The sequence below is a fragment of the Ranitomeya imitator genome, chromosome 6, assembly GCF_032444005.1.
Source record: "Ranitomeya imitator isolate aRanImi1 chromosome 6, aRanImi1.pri, whole genome shotgun sequence".
Classification (NCBI taxonomy): Eukaryota; Metazoa; Chordata; class Amphibia; order Anura; family Dendrobatidae; genus Ranitomeya; species Ranitomeya imitator.
The window spans coordinates 243,328,118-243,345,430 of record NC_091287.1 but is presented as its reverse complement, the minus strand read 5'-3'; the positions used below and the strand labels follow the sequence as shown (position 1 = coordinate 243,345,430).

Below are 17,313 nucleotides of genomic sequence, written 5' to 3'. Positions count from 1 at the left end.
AGGGGGGGTGAAGCCACCCCTCCTGGGCTGAACTACCACTCCTCCTGTCCCTGCAGATCGGGTGAAATTGGAGTTAACGCGATCTTTCCATGACGCCACATAGGCGTCATGGGTCGGATTGGCACCGACTTTCATGACACCTACGTGGCGTCAAAGGTCGGGAAGGGGTTAACAGCAGCTCAGATTAGAGACCAGGTCAATGCCACACAGAGATCTAGCAGCAGACACATCTCTACAACAACTGTTAAGAGGAGACTTTGTGCAGCAGGCCTTCATGGTAAAATAGCTGCTAGGAAACCACTGCTAAGGACAGGCAACAAGCAGAAGAGACTTGTTTGGGCTAAAGAACACAAGGAATGGACATTAGACCAGTGGAAATCTGTGCTTTGGTCTGATGAGTCCAAATTTGAGATCTTTGGTTCCAACCACGTGTCTTTGTGCGACACAGAAAAGGTGAACGGATGGACTCTACATGCTTGGTTCCCACCGTGAAACATGGAGGAGGAGGTGTGATGATGTGGGGGTGCTTTGCTGGTGACACTGTTGGGGATTTATTCAAAATTGAAGGCATACTAAACCAGCATGGCTACCACAGCATCTTGCAGGGGCATGCAATTCCATCCGGTTTGCGTTTAGTTGGACCATCATTTATTTTTCAACAGGACAATGACCCCAAATACACCTCCAGGCTGTGTAAGGGCTACTTGACCAAGAAGGAGAGTGATGGGGTGCCTCCACAGTAAAGAGCCCTGAATCCAATCGAGATGGTTTGGGGTGATCTGGACCGCAGAGTGAAGGCAAAAAGGCCAACAAGTGCTATGCATCTCTAGGAACTCCTTCAAGATTGTTGGAAGACCATTCCCAGTGACTACCTCTTGAAGCTCATCAAGAGAATGCCAAGAGTGCACAAAGCAGTCATCAAAGCAAAAGGTGGCTACTTTGAAGAACCTAGAATATAAGACATAATTCCACATGTGTTAATTCATAGTTTTGATGCCATCAGTGTGAATGTACAATTCTCTTAGTCATAAAAATACAGAAAAACCTTTAGATGAGAAGGTGTGTCCAAACCTTTGGTCTGTACTGTAGATCTATATATATATATATATATATATATATATATATATATATATATCATTCCTTCTACCTATCTATAAATAGATAGATAGATAGATAGATATGGGATAAATAGACAGATAGATATGTGGCACTCCAGGAGTTTGGAGTAGTGCTGCCTTCCTCCCGGGGAGGGTAATGCTATGCCTGGAGACAAGTGAAATTACCTTTGGCAGGTTATCACACACAACACCTTCCAAATCCAGGCCAGGAGAGTGAGCTCAAAACCCTGTTTTAGGACAGCTTCCCTGGATAAAGATCCTGGTTTGGAGGAGGAGCTAGACAACTGGTCCCAGGAGACCAGTGAGTGCAATTCAGTCTGTATGGGGAGTCTGGGAGCGAGGACAGACAGGAAGGGAGCAGATAGGAGATAAAGGACTCAAGGAGGCTACGAGTAGGCCTCCAAGGAGTCAGTGCGCAGAAACCGGATACTGGGAGCGCGAGGCTTTTGTGGAAATTTTGTGAAGACACAGAGCAGAACTGGAGGGCATAGGATTACACGTACATTGCCCATTCACACCTGTGGTACAGCAGCACCCTGGAGTCACCGTGCGGAGACCCCCAGTAGGTACGGCTCAAGCTGCCTACCATACAGGTACTGTCCCAGGACAGGGGAAACAACTAGGACCTTGTTTGGAGAACTTAGTGGCAGCAGGGACCTCAGACACAGCAATCGCAGAGTGGAAGGCCCCCAACCTGACTTGCCAAGGGGATTCCACTTGTCTTTGGACTGCCTGGACTCCTAATGTACCTGTTGCCGTTGCCCTGGACTGTGGCCTACCGCCTGCAGTAAACCAGGTAAAGACTTACAACTTGTCTCCTCCATTTATTCATCGGCACATGCCATCATCTTGTCCACACACCATAGGACCCCTAGGGACCCCGCTTCACCTGTGGGACGTGTAACACCTGTGCTGCCACAACATCCCCCAGGGGACACCTTCAATGCAGTGTCGGTCCCACTACTGACCGAAAACCACAGGTGGCGTCACGACAAACTTTGAACATTATCCCCTTTTACGTTGAGGCCCAGGGCCACGGACCGGGTCGCAGCCACCGTGACATCCCCTTGAGACCGGACCGGGTACCGAGTACCCCACTGCCCTGTGGGTGATTCAACTTTGGCGTCACGAACAGGATTTCGTGCTTTGGCATCGCCAGGTACTGTGTGCAAGTGACTTTGACAGTTTGCTGCCAAATGCCACGCTGTTATGATTAGGTAATTCAGTACCACAATAGACATAGAAGTCAGAGCACATACAGTGACCTGACAATAACCCAAAAACATAGAACGAGCTCTGAGACGTGGGAACTCTGCTGACCGCAATCCCTAATCCTCTCCAACCACACTAAAGGCAGCCGTGGATTGCGCCTAACGCTCCCTATGCAACTCGGCACAGCCTGAGAAACTAGCTAGCCTGAAGATAGAAAATAAGCCTACCTTGCCTCAGAGAAATACCCCAAAGGAAAAGGCAGCCCCCCACATATAATGACTGAGTAAGATGAAAAGACAAACGCAGAGATGAAATAGATTTAGCAAAGTGAGGCCCGACTTTCTGAGCAGAGCGAGGATAGGAAAGGTAACTTTGCGGTCAACACAAAACCCTACAAACAACCACGCAAAGGGGGCAAAAAGACCCTCCGTACCGACTAACGGTACGGAGGTACACCCTCTGCGTCCCAGAGCTTCCAGCAAGCAAGAAAAAACCAAATAAGCAAGCTGGACAGAAAAAACAGCAAACAAAAATAACAAAAGCGGAACTTAGCTATGCAGAGCAGCAGGCCACAGGAACGATCCAGGAGGAAGCAAGTCCAATACTAGAACATTGACTGGAAGCCAGGATCAAAGCACTAGGTGGAGTTAAATAGAGCAGCACCTAACGACTTCACCACATCACCTGAGGAAGGAAACTCAGAAGCCGCAGTACCACTTTCCTCCACCAACGGAAGCTCATAGAGAGAATCAGCCGAAGTACCACTTGTGACCACAGGAGGGAGCTCTGCCACAGAATTCCCAACACCACGCCGCGTCGAACCCGAGAGGGAGGAGTCGTACCTTCATGGGCGGAGCCAGCTGGAAAGAGCGCAAAGCAGGAGAAACGGGTGCCGCGCTGCTGAGAGGAACGCCGGAAGTGAAGCCAGAAGTGAGGACGCTGCAAAGTGCCGAGTGATGCACCAAAGGAACGGCTGCAGACTCCAGAGAGGAGACCTGGCCTCTACCAGGTTAGCGAGGGGGAAGAGCCATGTCTGACCCGGGAGGGGAATTAGCGGCGGTCGCAGCCGCAGGCCCCATAGTACCCCCAGGTCCCGCAGTGGACACACCCGCAGGTCCAGTGATGCAGGTGCAGGCCCCGTATCGATACCAGGCCCCGCAGAGCCTGCAGCTCCAGTAAGCCAGCTGGACACCGCAGCTACAACACCCATCATGCCCCTGTCCATGCAGGATATACCAGGAGCATGGAAGCCTCGCCCTACAGAAAGGAACCCCGAAAATTACAGTTCCTTTAAGCTGGAGTTCCTCGCTATCGTCTGGGCGGTAACAGAGAGGTTCCAGCACTACCCGGCCTCAGCAAGACTCACAGTTTACACAGACAACAATCCGCTGACTCACCTGGAGACGGCAAAACTAGGTGCCATGGAGCAGCATTGGATGGCCCGGTTGTCCAACTATGAATTCACCATCAAATACCATGCAGCGCACAAGAATACCAATGCCGATGCGTTGTCCAGGATGCCCAACCTACCAGATGTGGAAGAGGATTCAGAGGAACTGGAAGAGGTCGAGTTACCAGCTTTCCATCGCCCTGGAACAACTCAGTACTTTCATTATGGGAGGAACATGCGCAGCAACAAGCAAGAAGCCACGCTGAACCCATTGCCCCACCATGGATGGGCAGAGACCCAGGACAGTGACCCTGCGGTCCGTCTGTTGAAAGAACTGCTGACGCAAGCAGATTCGCACCCTGGTCCAAATGATCCGCAAGAGATGCAACAACTGTGGAAGGAGAAAGGCAAATTATTCATCTACGATGGTAAACTGTGCCGAAGAAACATCGATCCACGCACTCATGAGTTAGTCTGGCAGATAGTGGTCCCAAGACAAGATGCGCCAATGGTCCTGGAAGCATACCACAATGGATCAGGACACTTCGGATAGAAGAAGTTGGAAATCCTGTTATGTGGAAGATTTTACTGGATTGGCATGAGGAAAGCCATTGAAAAGTGGTGCCGAGAGTGTGGCCCATGTAACCTGCGCACAAAGGACCATGACAGCCAGAGGGCTCCCCTACAGCCCATAGTCACCAAACAACCACTTGAACTGGTAGCCTTAGACCATGTGAAGCTAACTCCAAGCCGGTCAGGCTATGTCTACACTTTGACTATTGTGGACCACTACTCCAGATTCCTGGTAGTTGTACCTGTCAAGGATCAGACAGCGAAGACAGCAGCCAGAGCCTTCCAACAGCACTTCTATAGACCACATGGATATCCTGAAAAAGTACTCCCTGATCAAGGACCAGCCTTTGAAGCAGAAGTATTTCAAGAATTCTGCAATCTGTATGGATGCAAAAAAATTAGAACAACTCCGTATCACTCGCAAACCAACGGCATGTGCGAAAAGATGAACCAAGTGGTGATTGACTTACTGAAGACATTGCCTTTACATGAAAGGAACTTATGGCCAGAAATGTTGCCAGACTTGGTAGACTTGTATAACCATATCCCAGTGAACTCCACCAACTGCACTCCAGCATACCTGATGAGAGGAAGATCCAGCAAACTACCTGTTGATCTAGACATGGGAGTCGTAACCCCAGAAAATACCTCACCTGATGCAGATTGGGATACTGAGAGACAACAAAAGTACCGCCAAGTACAAGAGTGCATCGAAAGAAGCCTATCACAAGCGAGACAAAAGCAAGAAAGAGACTATAACCAACGTGCCCCTGCAACTCCCTTGTACCCAGGTGAACAAGTGCTAAAACATAAAAGGAGAATGCACAAACTTGATGACCAGTGGAAAGCAGAACCGTATACTATCCTACCCTCAAACTTCGAGAACACGAAAGTATGCCTTATAAGTAAAGATGGAGGAGAAACTTCAACTGCAGTATCCAGAGACTATCTCAAAGTATGCCCTGACAAACTGAGCAACAAAGAAACAGACCCAGGAACATCTCCACCCATGGAAGAAAAAGAAAAGAAAATTCACACTGTTCTTGAAGATTTTCTCCAGGCTTGGACTCAGATACATCAGGCTATAGTGATACCGGTCTTAACTTTTCCCCAGCCGGAAATACAAGAAGAAGTGACTCAGAACCATCCTGAACCAGAAGAGACTTTACGCCAGCAGGTTCAGACAGAAAATGTCACCCCAGCAGTGGAACCAGAGAATCCACCCTCTGCTATTGGTGAAACTGTCAGACCTATGGTGAATCTGAGAAGTCCCAGACAATTACCTAGTTTACCTACACAATGCAGGTCTACACATAGTACATGCACTAGTGGGTACACTACAGCAGACATGGTAGACGAGGAAGTATGTAGGTCTACTCATAGCACCAAGGGTCAAATCCCAGCCCTGTTACAGGGACTGTCAATAATTGGTGTTACCTGTTGAAGATGTTTGCATGTATTTCGTTACAGGTTAATAATGGACATTGAGGTAATGGACAGTGATTACCCAAAAACTTTCATTGTACGTAGTTTGGCACCCTCAAGGTGCACCCTGGTTCTGCCCACTTGCCAGCGTGGGTAGAGCCTTCTTTGTTTCAGCAGACCGAAGATAAAACCATCTGGGGTGGCAAAAATCTGGTCAGGATATGCCTTGAAGCCCGCCCAACCCTACGATGGGGGTTTATGATCCCTCGCATCGGTACTGTATTAATTTATGAACATGGACACCCTGGTCTAAGGCCAGATGTACTTTTATTAACTGTTTGGTTTTGCAACGTTCAAGAATTGTGCCTCCCGTAAGGGATGAAAAGTTTAACCTGCTCTAATGTATTTCAAATGTGTTTACAAAAATGTATTTTTAACCTGTTGTTTCTGTTTCCTTTCCCAGTCCAGGAGTACTGGATTTAATGGGGGGAGGGGAATGTGGCACTCCAGGAGTTCGGGTACCACAGTAGTGCTGCCTTCCTCTCGGGGAGGGTAGTGCTATGCCTGGAGACAAGTAAAATTCCCTTTGGCAGGTTATCACACACACAACACCTTCCAAATCCAGGCCAGGAGGGGGGACTCAAAACCCTGTTTTAGGGCAGCTTCCCTGGATAAAGATCCTGGTTTGGAGGAGGAGCTAGACAGTTGGTCCCAGGAGACCAGTGAGTGCAGTTCAGTCGGTATGGGGAGTCTGTGACTGAGGACAGACAGGAAGGGAGCAGAGAGGAGATACAGGACTCAAGGAAGCTACGAGTAGGCCTCCAAGGAGTCAGTGCGCAGAAACCGGATACTGGGAGCCCGAGGCTTTTGTGGAAATTCTAAGACACAGAGCAGAACTGGAGGGCATAGGATTACACGAACATTGCCCATTCACACCTGTGGTACAGCAGCACCCTGGAGCCTGGAGTCACTGTGCGGAGACCCCAGTATGTACGGCTCAAGCTGCCTACCATACAGGTACCTGTCCCAGGACAGGGGAAACAACTAGGACCTTGTTTGGAGTACTTAGTGGCAGCAGGGACCTCAGACACAGCAAGCGCAGAGTGGAAGGCCCCCAACCTGACTTGCTCAGGGGATTCCACTTGTCTTTGGACTGCCTGCACTCCTAATGTACCTGTTGCCGTTGCCCTGGACTGTGGCCTACCACCTGCAGTAAACCAGGTAAAGACTTACAACTTGTCTCCTCCATTTATTCATCGGCACATACCATCATCTTGACCACACACAATAGGACCTCTGGGGACCCCACTTCTCCTGTGGGAAGTGTAACACCCATGCTGCCACAACATCCCCCAGGGGACCCCTTCAATGCAGCATCGGTCCCAATACTGACCGAACATCACAGGTGGCGTCACGACAAACTTTGAACATTTTGCCCTTTAACATTGAGGCCCAGGGCAATGGATCGGGTCGCAGCCATCGTGACATCCCCCTTGCGACTGGACCCAGTACCGAGTACCCCACTGCGCTGTGGGCAACTCAGATAGATAGATAGAAGGAATGAGCTAGATAGATGACAGATAAATCTATAGATAGATAATATCTATCGATCTATGTATAGATCTATCTATAGATCTATCTGTCATCTATCTATCTAGCTCATTCCTTTTATCTATCTATTTTCTATCTATATTTATATCTATTATCTATCTAGCTATCTGTCTATCTATCTGTCTATCTATCTGTCTATCTATCTAGGTGTGTGTAATGGAGTGTGGGTTGGACAAATGTAAAAGAGGAGGTTGGACAAGAAATGACATCACAAATCTTTTGTTTTTAGTGTTCAATAATAGATCTTAATTTAGCTTTCAAAAACGCATACAAAAACGCATAAAAAACCCATCAAAAACCGCATCAAAACGCGCAAAAAATGAATCAAAAATGCGCAAAAACGCACCTGCGTTTTCTGCCAAGAGCTGTAGATTTAGTGCAGAAAAATCTGCAGGCAAATTTGCAACGTGTGCACATACCCTTATTATGTGCTGACAGTGTCCCTTGGAAAGCTCATTTTTGAATGCCATTCACCATCAATAAGTTAGGTTTAATGTATAGGTATAAATTATGTATATTAATTTTTTTAAGTCATGGATTTAAAATATTTTTTCTGTTATAGCCCTGTGTTGTTTTTTTGCTTAATTACCGTATTTTTCGGATTATAAGACGCACTTTTCCTCACAAATTTGGGGGGGATAATGGGTGTGTGTCTTATAACGCGAATATACCTTACCGGCCGTGGTGGAGCAAGGTCCCAGGGTCGCTGCTTGAGGAAGCAAGAGTAGCGTGTTGCTACAGGCCTCAGGCTGGGATGAGGGCGTGTTCGGTGGTGCAGGGGTTTCGCACCAAGATCTCGGGAGATGAGATTTCAACGCCAAGATCTCCATCTGCGCATGCACCACCACCCAGCAGCCATTTTCCCAGAGTCCACTGCATTTTTATTGAAAAAAAAATGTTTTCCTAATTTTCTCCACAAAATTTGGGGTGCGTCTTATAAACCGCAAAATACTGTATATTTATTTTTTGGGGATTATTTATTTAGTCCCATTAGGAGAACTTTACATTTGGTAACCATTTCTAAACTATATAATACTAATATATTTCTTTATGATAAAACATTTTACTTTCCATAATATGCAAAGGCAGTTGCTGCACAAATGAATATTCTTACCTTACTCTTCTAATAAGCAATTCTTAACAATGTTTTTTTTATTTAAAAAAAAAGCAAAATACATTGCAAAAATGAAAAATAAATATCTTTGCTAATACTTAGTATAGATCTAGTTAACAAACTATGAACAGGAAATAGGCACTTTATTTAAAGTATGTCCAATATGTTAAAGTATACCTGGGCAAATTCGTCTTTACGTCTCTGGAACTGCACCACATCTTTAGACATTGGGCAGCAGGAAAGCGTTAAACCCTCTAAATGCAGTCTCCAATATAAACTCTTACCTGACAGTCCAAGCGCACATATGGAATTTTCATTCTGATCAGTCTTTCAAACATTGATACTTCTAAATTAAAGTTTTTTGCCAGTTCATATACTGCGGTACTTGGACGGAGCTGAAAGGGACAATACGTCATATTAAAATTTGTCAGAGTACAAGTGAAAATAAAGTCCTATTTGCACAATTTCACTTACAATTTTCCATAAATCCTTTTGTCAGTATGTACAATACATACAATAGACTTATCATTAAAAGTGCAACGAACTATTAACTCCCCCTGAGGAAAAAAAAAATTAAAGTAAAAAAAAGAGCTGTGACTATCTTTACTACTCAGATGAATCCCTGCACTACCTAGTTTAGGGTTCAAATTAGGGGTTTAGGAGTCAAATTATGAAAGTAAAAAAAATGTTTTTTTTATATTTTGTAAATATATTATTAAAGGGGTTGTCCACCACTTTCAAACATTTTCTTAATGTGCGCAGGATGGAAGAAATAAAAAAGGATACTTTTCCACACTGGGTACCGTGTCTCCACTGCTGTCTTGGTATCAATATCTGGTGGGGGTTATCACTTGATCGCTACAGTCAATAAACATCCACTGATCAGCTGTAGCCTTCACATTCTGTGTGACCAGCACATTCCCTGTGCATAGAACAATAAATATTTCCTACAGCTCAGATGGAATGTGAAGACTGCAGTTGATCAGGTGTAGTGGTTACGTGATGCCCCCATCAGATATTGATGCCAGGAGAGCAGTGGAGAGTGGAGACCAGTACCCAATGTGGAGGATCAGTGCCACCCATATAGGAGATTATCCCTTTTTTACTCTCCTCACCCTGGGCACATTAAGAAAATGTTTTGATGATGTGGTCAAGTACTTTACTATACTGTATATATTATCCATTTTTCAGAACATACCTGTTGATGGTCTCCAATGAGAATAAGGTGTTGACAGTTGGAATTAAGTGCAGTAATGATGTGAGCCTCTAAAACTTCAGCTGCTTCTTCTACTATCATAATTTTAGGCTGAACATTTTGCACCAACTTTCTACACCTGGCTGCACCTAAATGGAGGTGAAATACAACATAAATTAAAGAATGTTTCTTTATCCATGACAAATTAAGAACCAAAACCATAAGTCAGGCCTGCATAACATACGGCTCGCCAAAGGATGCTGGGCGGCCCACAGAGAACCCGGAAACTCCGGTTCCCACCTCCCTATATTCAACCGTTTTTGAGCCTTTCAGACGTGACACTTTACTGTCGGGACTGGAGCACAGCAGCGCTCTCAGCCCCTGTGCAGCAGTGTGATGAGGTCATCACACCACACTGTAACCTCATCACACTGCTGCCGTCACTAGCGGAACAGCGCAGGCAAGGACACGCCTGAAAAAGTAAGCACTCCAGGAGAAGCCGAAAATTATACATCGTATTGTGGCAGGAGGAAGGAAGGGGGTTAATGTTACGATGAGGCAATGGGGGAGAGGATTGTGAGGGAAGCACACTATGCAGAGGGGCAGGGTATGGGGGTAATATTATGGATAGGAGTTGTGTTTGTGGAGGGAAATAACAGTGTGGAGGGAAATAACAGTGAGGAGCTATGTGTGGGAAATTACGGAGAGAGGTTATGTGTAGGGGAATATTATGAAGAGGAGCTGTATGGGGATAGGATTATGGAGAGGAGCTGTGTTTTGGGGGAAATTACAGAGAGGAGCTGTGTGAGGGAATATTATGGAAAGGAGCTGTGGGGGAATGTAAAAAAGAGGAGCTATGTGGGGGGATTACAGAGAGGAATTGTGAGTGGGAATACTACGGAGAGGAGCTGTGTGTGGGGACATTATGAGGAGGAGCTGTGTGTGAGGTAATATAACGGAGAGGAGCTGTGTGGGGGAAAATAATAAGGAGAAGGGTTGTGTGGGGGAAAATATTACGGAGAGGAGCTGTGTGGGGTAACATTGTCTAAAGGAGCTGTGTGTGTGGGGGATATTACGTAAAGGAGCTGTGTGGGTCGATATTATGGAGAAGAGCTGTGTGGGAGGAATATTACAGAGAGGGGTTGTGTGGGAGGAACATCATGGAGAGGGGCAGTGTGGGGGGAATATTATGGAGAGGGGCAGCATGGGGACATTATGGGGAGTAGCTGTGTGCGGGGGTATTACAGGAAGGAGCTGCGTGGGGGTAGTATTACAGAGAAGAGTTGTGTGGGGGGAAATATTATGGAGAGGAGCTGTGTGGGGCAAAATTATGGAAAGGAGCGGTGTGTGTGGGGGATATTACAGAGAGGAGCCGTGTGGGTCGACATTATGGAGAGAAGCTGTGTGAGGGGAATATTACAGAGAGGAGTTGTGTGTGTGGGGGGGGACATTATGGAGACAGGCAGCGTGGGTGGACATTACGGATAGGGGCAGTGTTGGAGGTACATCATGGAGAGGGTCAGCGTGGGGAGAATATTATGGGGAGGGGCAGTGTGGGGAGGATATTATAGAAAGAGGTGGTGTGGGAGAGATATTTTCTGCAGGAAGCACAGTAAGGACATTTATTTATTCAGGGGTGCAGCATGGGAGATATCTTTATTTATGGGGCAGTATAATGATACTTTTATTTGAAGGGTGCCATGTCAAGATGTGCTGCTGAAGACGGAAAAGAGGGAAGTTTACAGAGACGAGCTGTGGGAATGAAATCTCATGATGGCATATGTACTACATAGAGACAAAAGAGATGGGAATGATCAAAGAAGATGTCACCTATAAGGTACGTGGATGTAAATGTTCATTTGTGATCCTTCCTGCATCTCATCAATACTTTGGTTCCTGTATGGTCCACAGTCTGATGATGGCTGATAACAATTCCCAATATCTCCTTACCATTGTTAAAGACATACTGGGATGTTATGAACAGGTGATTCAGAACCACAATGGACCTAGTGGTTAAGAGCACACAAAGTGACCTGATAGTTACTAATAACATAGGACGAGCTCTGAGACGTGGGAACTCTGCTGACCGCAATCCCTAATCCTATCATACCACACTAGAGGTAGCCGTGGATTGCGCCTAACGCTCCCTATGCAACTTGGCACAGCCTGAGAAACTAACTAGCCCTGAAGATAGAAATTCCCCAAAGGAAAAGGCAGCCCCCCACATATAATGACTGTGAGTTAAGATGAAAATACAAACACAGAGATGAAATAGATTTAGCAAAGTGAGGCCCGACTTACTGAATAGACCGAGGATAGGAAAGATAGCTTTGCGGTCAACACAAAAACCTACAAACAACCACGCAGAGGGGCAAAAAGACCCTCCGCACCGACTAACGGTACGGAGGTGCTCCCTCTGCGTCTCAGAGCTTCCAGCAAGCAAGAGAAACCAATATAGCAAGCTGGACAGAAAAATATAGCAAACAAAAGTAACACAAGCAGAACTTAGCTTATGCAGGGCAGACAGGCCACAAGAACGATCCAGGAGAGAGCCAGACCAATACTGGAACATTGACTGGAGGCCAGGAACAAAGAACTAGGTGGAGTTAAATAGAACAGCACCTAACGACTTAACCTCGTCACCTGAGGAAGGAAACTCACATCCACCAGCGGAAGCTCATAGACAGAACCAGCCTAAGTACCACTCATGACCACAGGAGGGAGCTTGACCACAGAATTCACAACAGTACCCCCCCCTTGAGGAGGGGTCACCGAACCCTCACCAGAGCCCCCAGGCCGACCAGGATGGGCCAAATGAAAGGCACGAACCAGATCGGCAGCATGAACATCAGAAGCAAAGACCCAGGAATTATCTTCCTGACCATAACACTTCCACTTAACCAGGTACTGAAGTTTCCGTCTCGAAATACGAGAATCCAAAATCTTCTCCACTATGTACTCCAACTCCCCCTCAACCAAAAGCGGGGCAGGAGGATCAACGGATGGAACCACAGGTGCCACGTATCTCCGCAACAATGACCTATGGAATACGTTATGGATGGAAAAAGAAGCTGGAAGGGTCAAACGAAAAGACACAGGATTAAGAACCTCAGAAATCCTATACGGACCAATGAAACGAGGCTTAAACTTAGGAGAGGAAACTTTCATAGGAATATAACGAGATGACAACCAAACCAAATCCCCAACACGAAGTCGGGGACCCACACAGCGCCTGCGGTTAGCGAAACGTTGAGCCTTCTCCTGAGACAATGTCAAATTGTCCACCACATGAGTCCAAATCTGCTGCAACCTATCCACCACAGTATCCACACCAGGACAGTCAGAAGACTCAACCTGCCCTGAAGAGAAACGAGGATGGAAACCAGAATTGCAGAAAAACGGCGAAACCAAAGTAGCCGAGCTGGCCCGATTATTAAGGGCGAACTCAGCCAAAGGCAAAAAAGACACTCAATCATCCTGATCGGCAGAAACAAAACATCTCAGATATGTTTCCAAGGTCTGATTGGTTCGTTCAGTCTGGCCATTTGTCTGAGGATGGAAAGCCGAGGAAAAAGACAAATCAATGCCCATCCTAGCACAAAAGGCTCGCCAAAACCTCGAAACAAACTGGGAACCTCTGTCAGAAACGATGTTCTCCGGAATGCCATGCAAACGAACCACATGCTGGAAGAACAATGGTACCAAATCAGAGGAGGAAGGCAATTTAGACAAGGGTACCAAATGGACCATCTTCGAGAAGCGATCACAAACAACCCAAATGACCGACATTTTTTGAGAGACGGGGAGATCCGAAATAAAATCCATAGAGATGTGTCCAGGGCCTCTTCGGGACTGGCAAGGGCAAAAGCAACCCACTGGCACGAGAACAGCAGGGCTTAGCCCGAGCACAAATCCCACAGGACTGCACAAATGAACGCACATCCCGCGACAGAGACGGCCACCAAAATGATCTAGCCACCAAATCTCTGGTACCAAAGATTCCAGGATGACCAGCCAACACCGAACTATGAACCTCAGAGATAACTCTACTTGTCCATTTATCAGGGACAAACAGTTTCTCCGCTGGGCAACGGTCAGGTCTATTAGCCTGAAATTTTTGCAGCACCCGCCGCAAATCAGGGGAGATGGCAGACAAAATTACCCCCTCCTTGAGAACACCCGCCGGCTCAGACAAACCCGGAGAGTCGGGCACAAAACTCCTAGACAGGGCATCCGCCTTCACATTTTTAGAGCCCGGAAGGTACGAAACCACAAAGTCAAAACGGGAGAAAAACAGCGACCAACGAGCCTGTCTAGGATTCAACCGTTTGGCAGACTCGAGATAAGTCAAGTTCTTATGATCAGTCAAGACCACCACGCGATGCTTAGCTCCTTCAAGCCAATGACGCCACTCCTCGAATGCCCACTTCATGGCCAGCAACTCTCGATTGCCAACATCATAATTACGCTCAGCAGGCGAAAACTTCCTGGAAAAGAAGGCGCATGGTTTCATTACCGAGCCATCAGAACTTCTTTGCGACAAAACAGCCCCTGCTCCAATCTCAGAAGCATCAACCTCGACCTGAAACGGGAGCGAAACATCTGGTTGACACAACACAGGAGCAGAAGAAAAACGACGCTTCAACTCTTGAAAAGCTTCCACAGCAGCAGAAGACCAATTGACCACATCAGCACCCTTCTTGGTTAAATCAGTCAACGGTTTAGCAATACTAGAAAAATTATTGATGAAGCGACGATAAAAATTAGCAAAGCCCAGGAACTTTTGCAGACTCTTCAGAGATGTCGGCTGAGTCCAATCATAAATGGCCTGAACTTTAACAGGGTCCATCTCGATAGTAGAAGGGGAAAAATGAAACCCAAAAATGAAACCTTCTGAACACCAAAGAGACACTTTGACCCCTTCACAAACAAAGAACTCGCACGCAGGACCTGGAACACCATTCTGACCTGCCTCACGTGAGACTCCCAATCATCCGAGAAGACCAAAATATCATCCAAGTATACAATCAGGAATTTATCCAGGTACTCTTGGAAGATGTCATGCATAAAGGACTGAAACACTGATGGAGCATTAGAAAGCCCGAATGGCATAAACAGGTACTCAAAATGGCCCTCGGGCGTATTAAATGCTGTTTTCCATTCATCGCCCTGTTTAATGTGCACAAGATTATACGCACCACGAAGATCTATCTTGGTGAACCAACTAGCCCCCTTAATCCGAGCAAACAAATCAGACAGCAGCGGCAAGGGGTACTGAAATTTGACCGTGATTTTATTTAAAAGGTGGTAATCAATACAAGGTCTCAGCGAACCATCCTTCTTGGCCACAAAAAAGAACCCTGCTCCCAATGGCGACGACGACGGGCGAATATGACCCTTCTCCAAGGATTCTTTTACGTAACGCCGCATAGCGGCGTGCTCAGGCACAGACAAATTAAACAGTCGACCTTTAGGAAACTTACTACCAGGAATCAAATCGATAGCGCAATCACAATCCCTATGCGGAGGTAGGGCACTGGACTTGGGCTCATCAAATACATCCCGGTAATCCGACAAGAACTCTGGGACCTCAGAAGGGGTGGATGATGAAATAGACAGAAATGGAACATCACCATGTACCCCCTGACAACCCCAGCTGGACACAGACATTGATTTCCAATCCAATACTGGGTTATGGACTTGTAGCCATGGCAACCCCAACACGACCACATCATGCAGATTATGCAACACCAAAAAGCGAATATCCTCCTGATGCGCAGGAGCCATGCACATGGTCAGCTGGGTCCAGTACTGAGGCTTATTCTTGGCCAAAGGCGTAGCATCAATTCCTCTCAATGGAATAGGATACTGTAAGGGCTCCAAGAAAAACCCACAGCGCCTAGCATACTCCAAGTCCATCAAATTCAGGGCAGCGCCTGAATCCACAAATGCCATGACAGAATATGATGACAAAGAGCAGATCAAAGTAACGGACAAAAGAAATTTCGACTGTACCGTACCAATGGTGGCAGAGCTAGCGAACCGCTTAGTGCGCTTAGGACAATCGGAGATAGCATGAGTGGAAACACCACAGTAAAAACACAGCCCATTCCGTCGTCTGTGTTCTTGCCGTTCAGCTCTGGTCAAAGTCCTATTGCATTGCATAGGCTCAGGTTTATGCTCAGATAATACCGCCAAATGGTGCACAGTTTTACGCTCACGTAAGCGTCGATCGATCTGAATGGCCAAAGACATAGACTCATTCAGACCAGCAGGCATAGGAAATCCCACCATGACTGTTGTGAGTTCTGTTTTTGGGCTCCCTCTGGTGGTTACTGATGGTACTGGGTGACTTGTGTTCTCTGCGGTCTCTGGTGTCCACCTGTTCCATCAGGTTATGGGAGTTTCTTATTGAACCTGGCTTTTTTGTCATTTCCTCGCCGGCTATCAATGTAATCAGCGTGTCTTTTTACCTCTGCTCCCTGCGTCTGTTATCTTCAGGACAAGCTAAGTTTTGATTTTCCTGTTCCACGTTTTGCTTAATTTTTTGTCTTAGTCCAGCTTGCAGAGATGTGATTCCTTTCTGCTGGTTGCTCTAGTGGGCTGAAATTACTCCTCATGTTCCATGAGTTGGCACATGAGTTCAAGTAATTTCAGGATGGTTTTTTGAAGGGTTTTTCGCTGACCGCGCAGTTCACTTTTGTATCCTCTGCTATCTAGCTTTAGCGGGCCTCATTTTTGCTGATTCTATTTTCATAACTACGTATGTGCTTTCCTCTCATTTCACCGTTATTACATGTGGGGGGCTGCTATTTCTGTGGGGTGTTTCTCTGGAGGCAAGTGAGGTCTGTGTTTCTTCTTATAGGGGAAGTTAATCCTTCGGCTGGCGCGAGACGTCTAGGAATCATCGTAGGCACGTTCCCCGGCTACTGCTAGTTGTGTGTTTAGGTTCAGGATCGCGGTCAGCTCAGGTTCCATCACCCTAGAGCTTGGTTTTGTTTTTGTGCTTGTCCTTTTGTGATCCCCTGCCATTGGGATCATGACACATGACATCCTTAGGGGCTTCAGAGAGACCCTTTCTGAAAATTGCTGCCAGAGCACATTCATTCCATTGAGTGAGCACAGACCACTTCCTAAACTTCTGACAATATATCTCTACCTCATCCTGACCCTGACACAGAGCCAGCAAGATTTTCTCTGCCTGATCCACTGAATTAGGTTCGTCATAATGCAATCCAAGCGTCAGGAAAAACGCATCAACATCACGCAATGCCGGATCCCCTGGCGCAAGGGAAAATGCCCAGTCTTGATGGTCGCCACGTAATAAAGAAATAATGATCTTTACTTGTTGAACAGGGTCACCAGAGGAGCGGGGTTTCAAAGCCAGAAATAGTTTACAATTATTATTGAAATTCAGAAACTTAGCTCTATCTCCAGAAAATAACTCAGGAATAGGAATTTTAGGTTCTAACATAGGATTCTGAACCACTAAATCTTGAATGTTCTGAACACTTATAGCGAGATTATCCATCAAAGAGGACAGACCTTGAATGTCCATGTCTACACCTGTGTTCTGAACCACCCTGATGTAAAGGGGAAAAGAAAGACAAAACACAGTGCAAAGAAAAAAAAATGGTCTCAGAACTTCTCTTTTCCCTCTATTGAGAAGCATTAG

General features: G+C 46.5%; 1 protein-coding gene across 1 annotated transcript in view; it reads right to left on the bottom strand.

The window, feature by feature from the left end:
* The window catches only part of LOC138643351 (NFX1-type zinc finger-containing protein 1-like), a 341,406-nt gene that overhangs the window by 108,476 nt on the left and 215,617 nt on the right, over positions 1-17,313 (bottom strand). The window contains exons 12-14 of the mRNA XM_069732273.1: positions 9,890-10,019; positions 9,642-9,787; positions 8,728-8,838 (exon numbers count right to left, since the gene is read on the bottom strand). Of these exons, the coding sequence (XP_069588374.1) occupies positions 8,728-8,838; positions 9,642-9,787; positions 9,890-10,019 (387 nt within the window). The remainder of the gene's footprint in view (positions 1-8,727; positions 8,839-9,641; positions 9,788-9,889; positions 10,020-17,313) is intronic.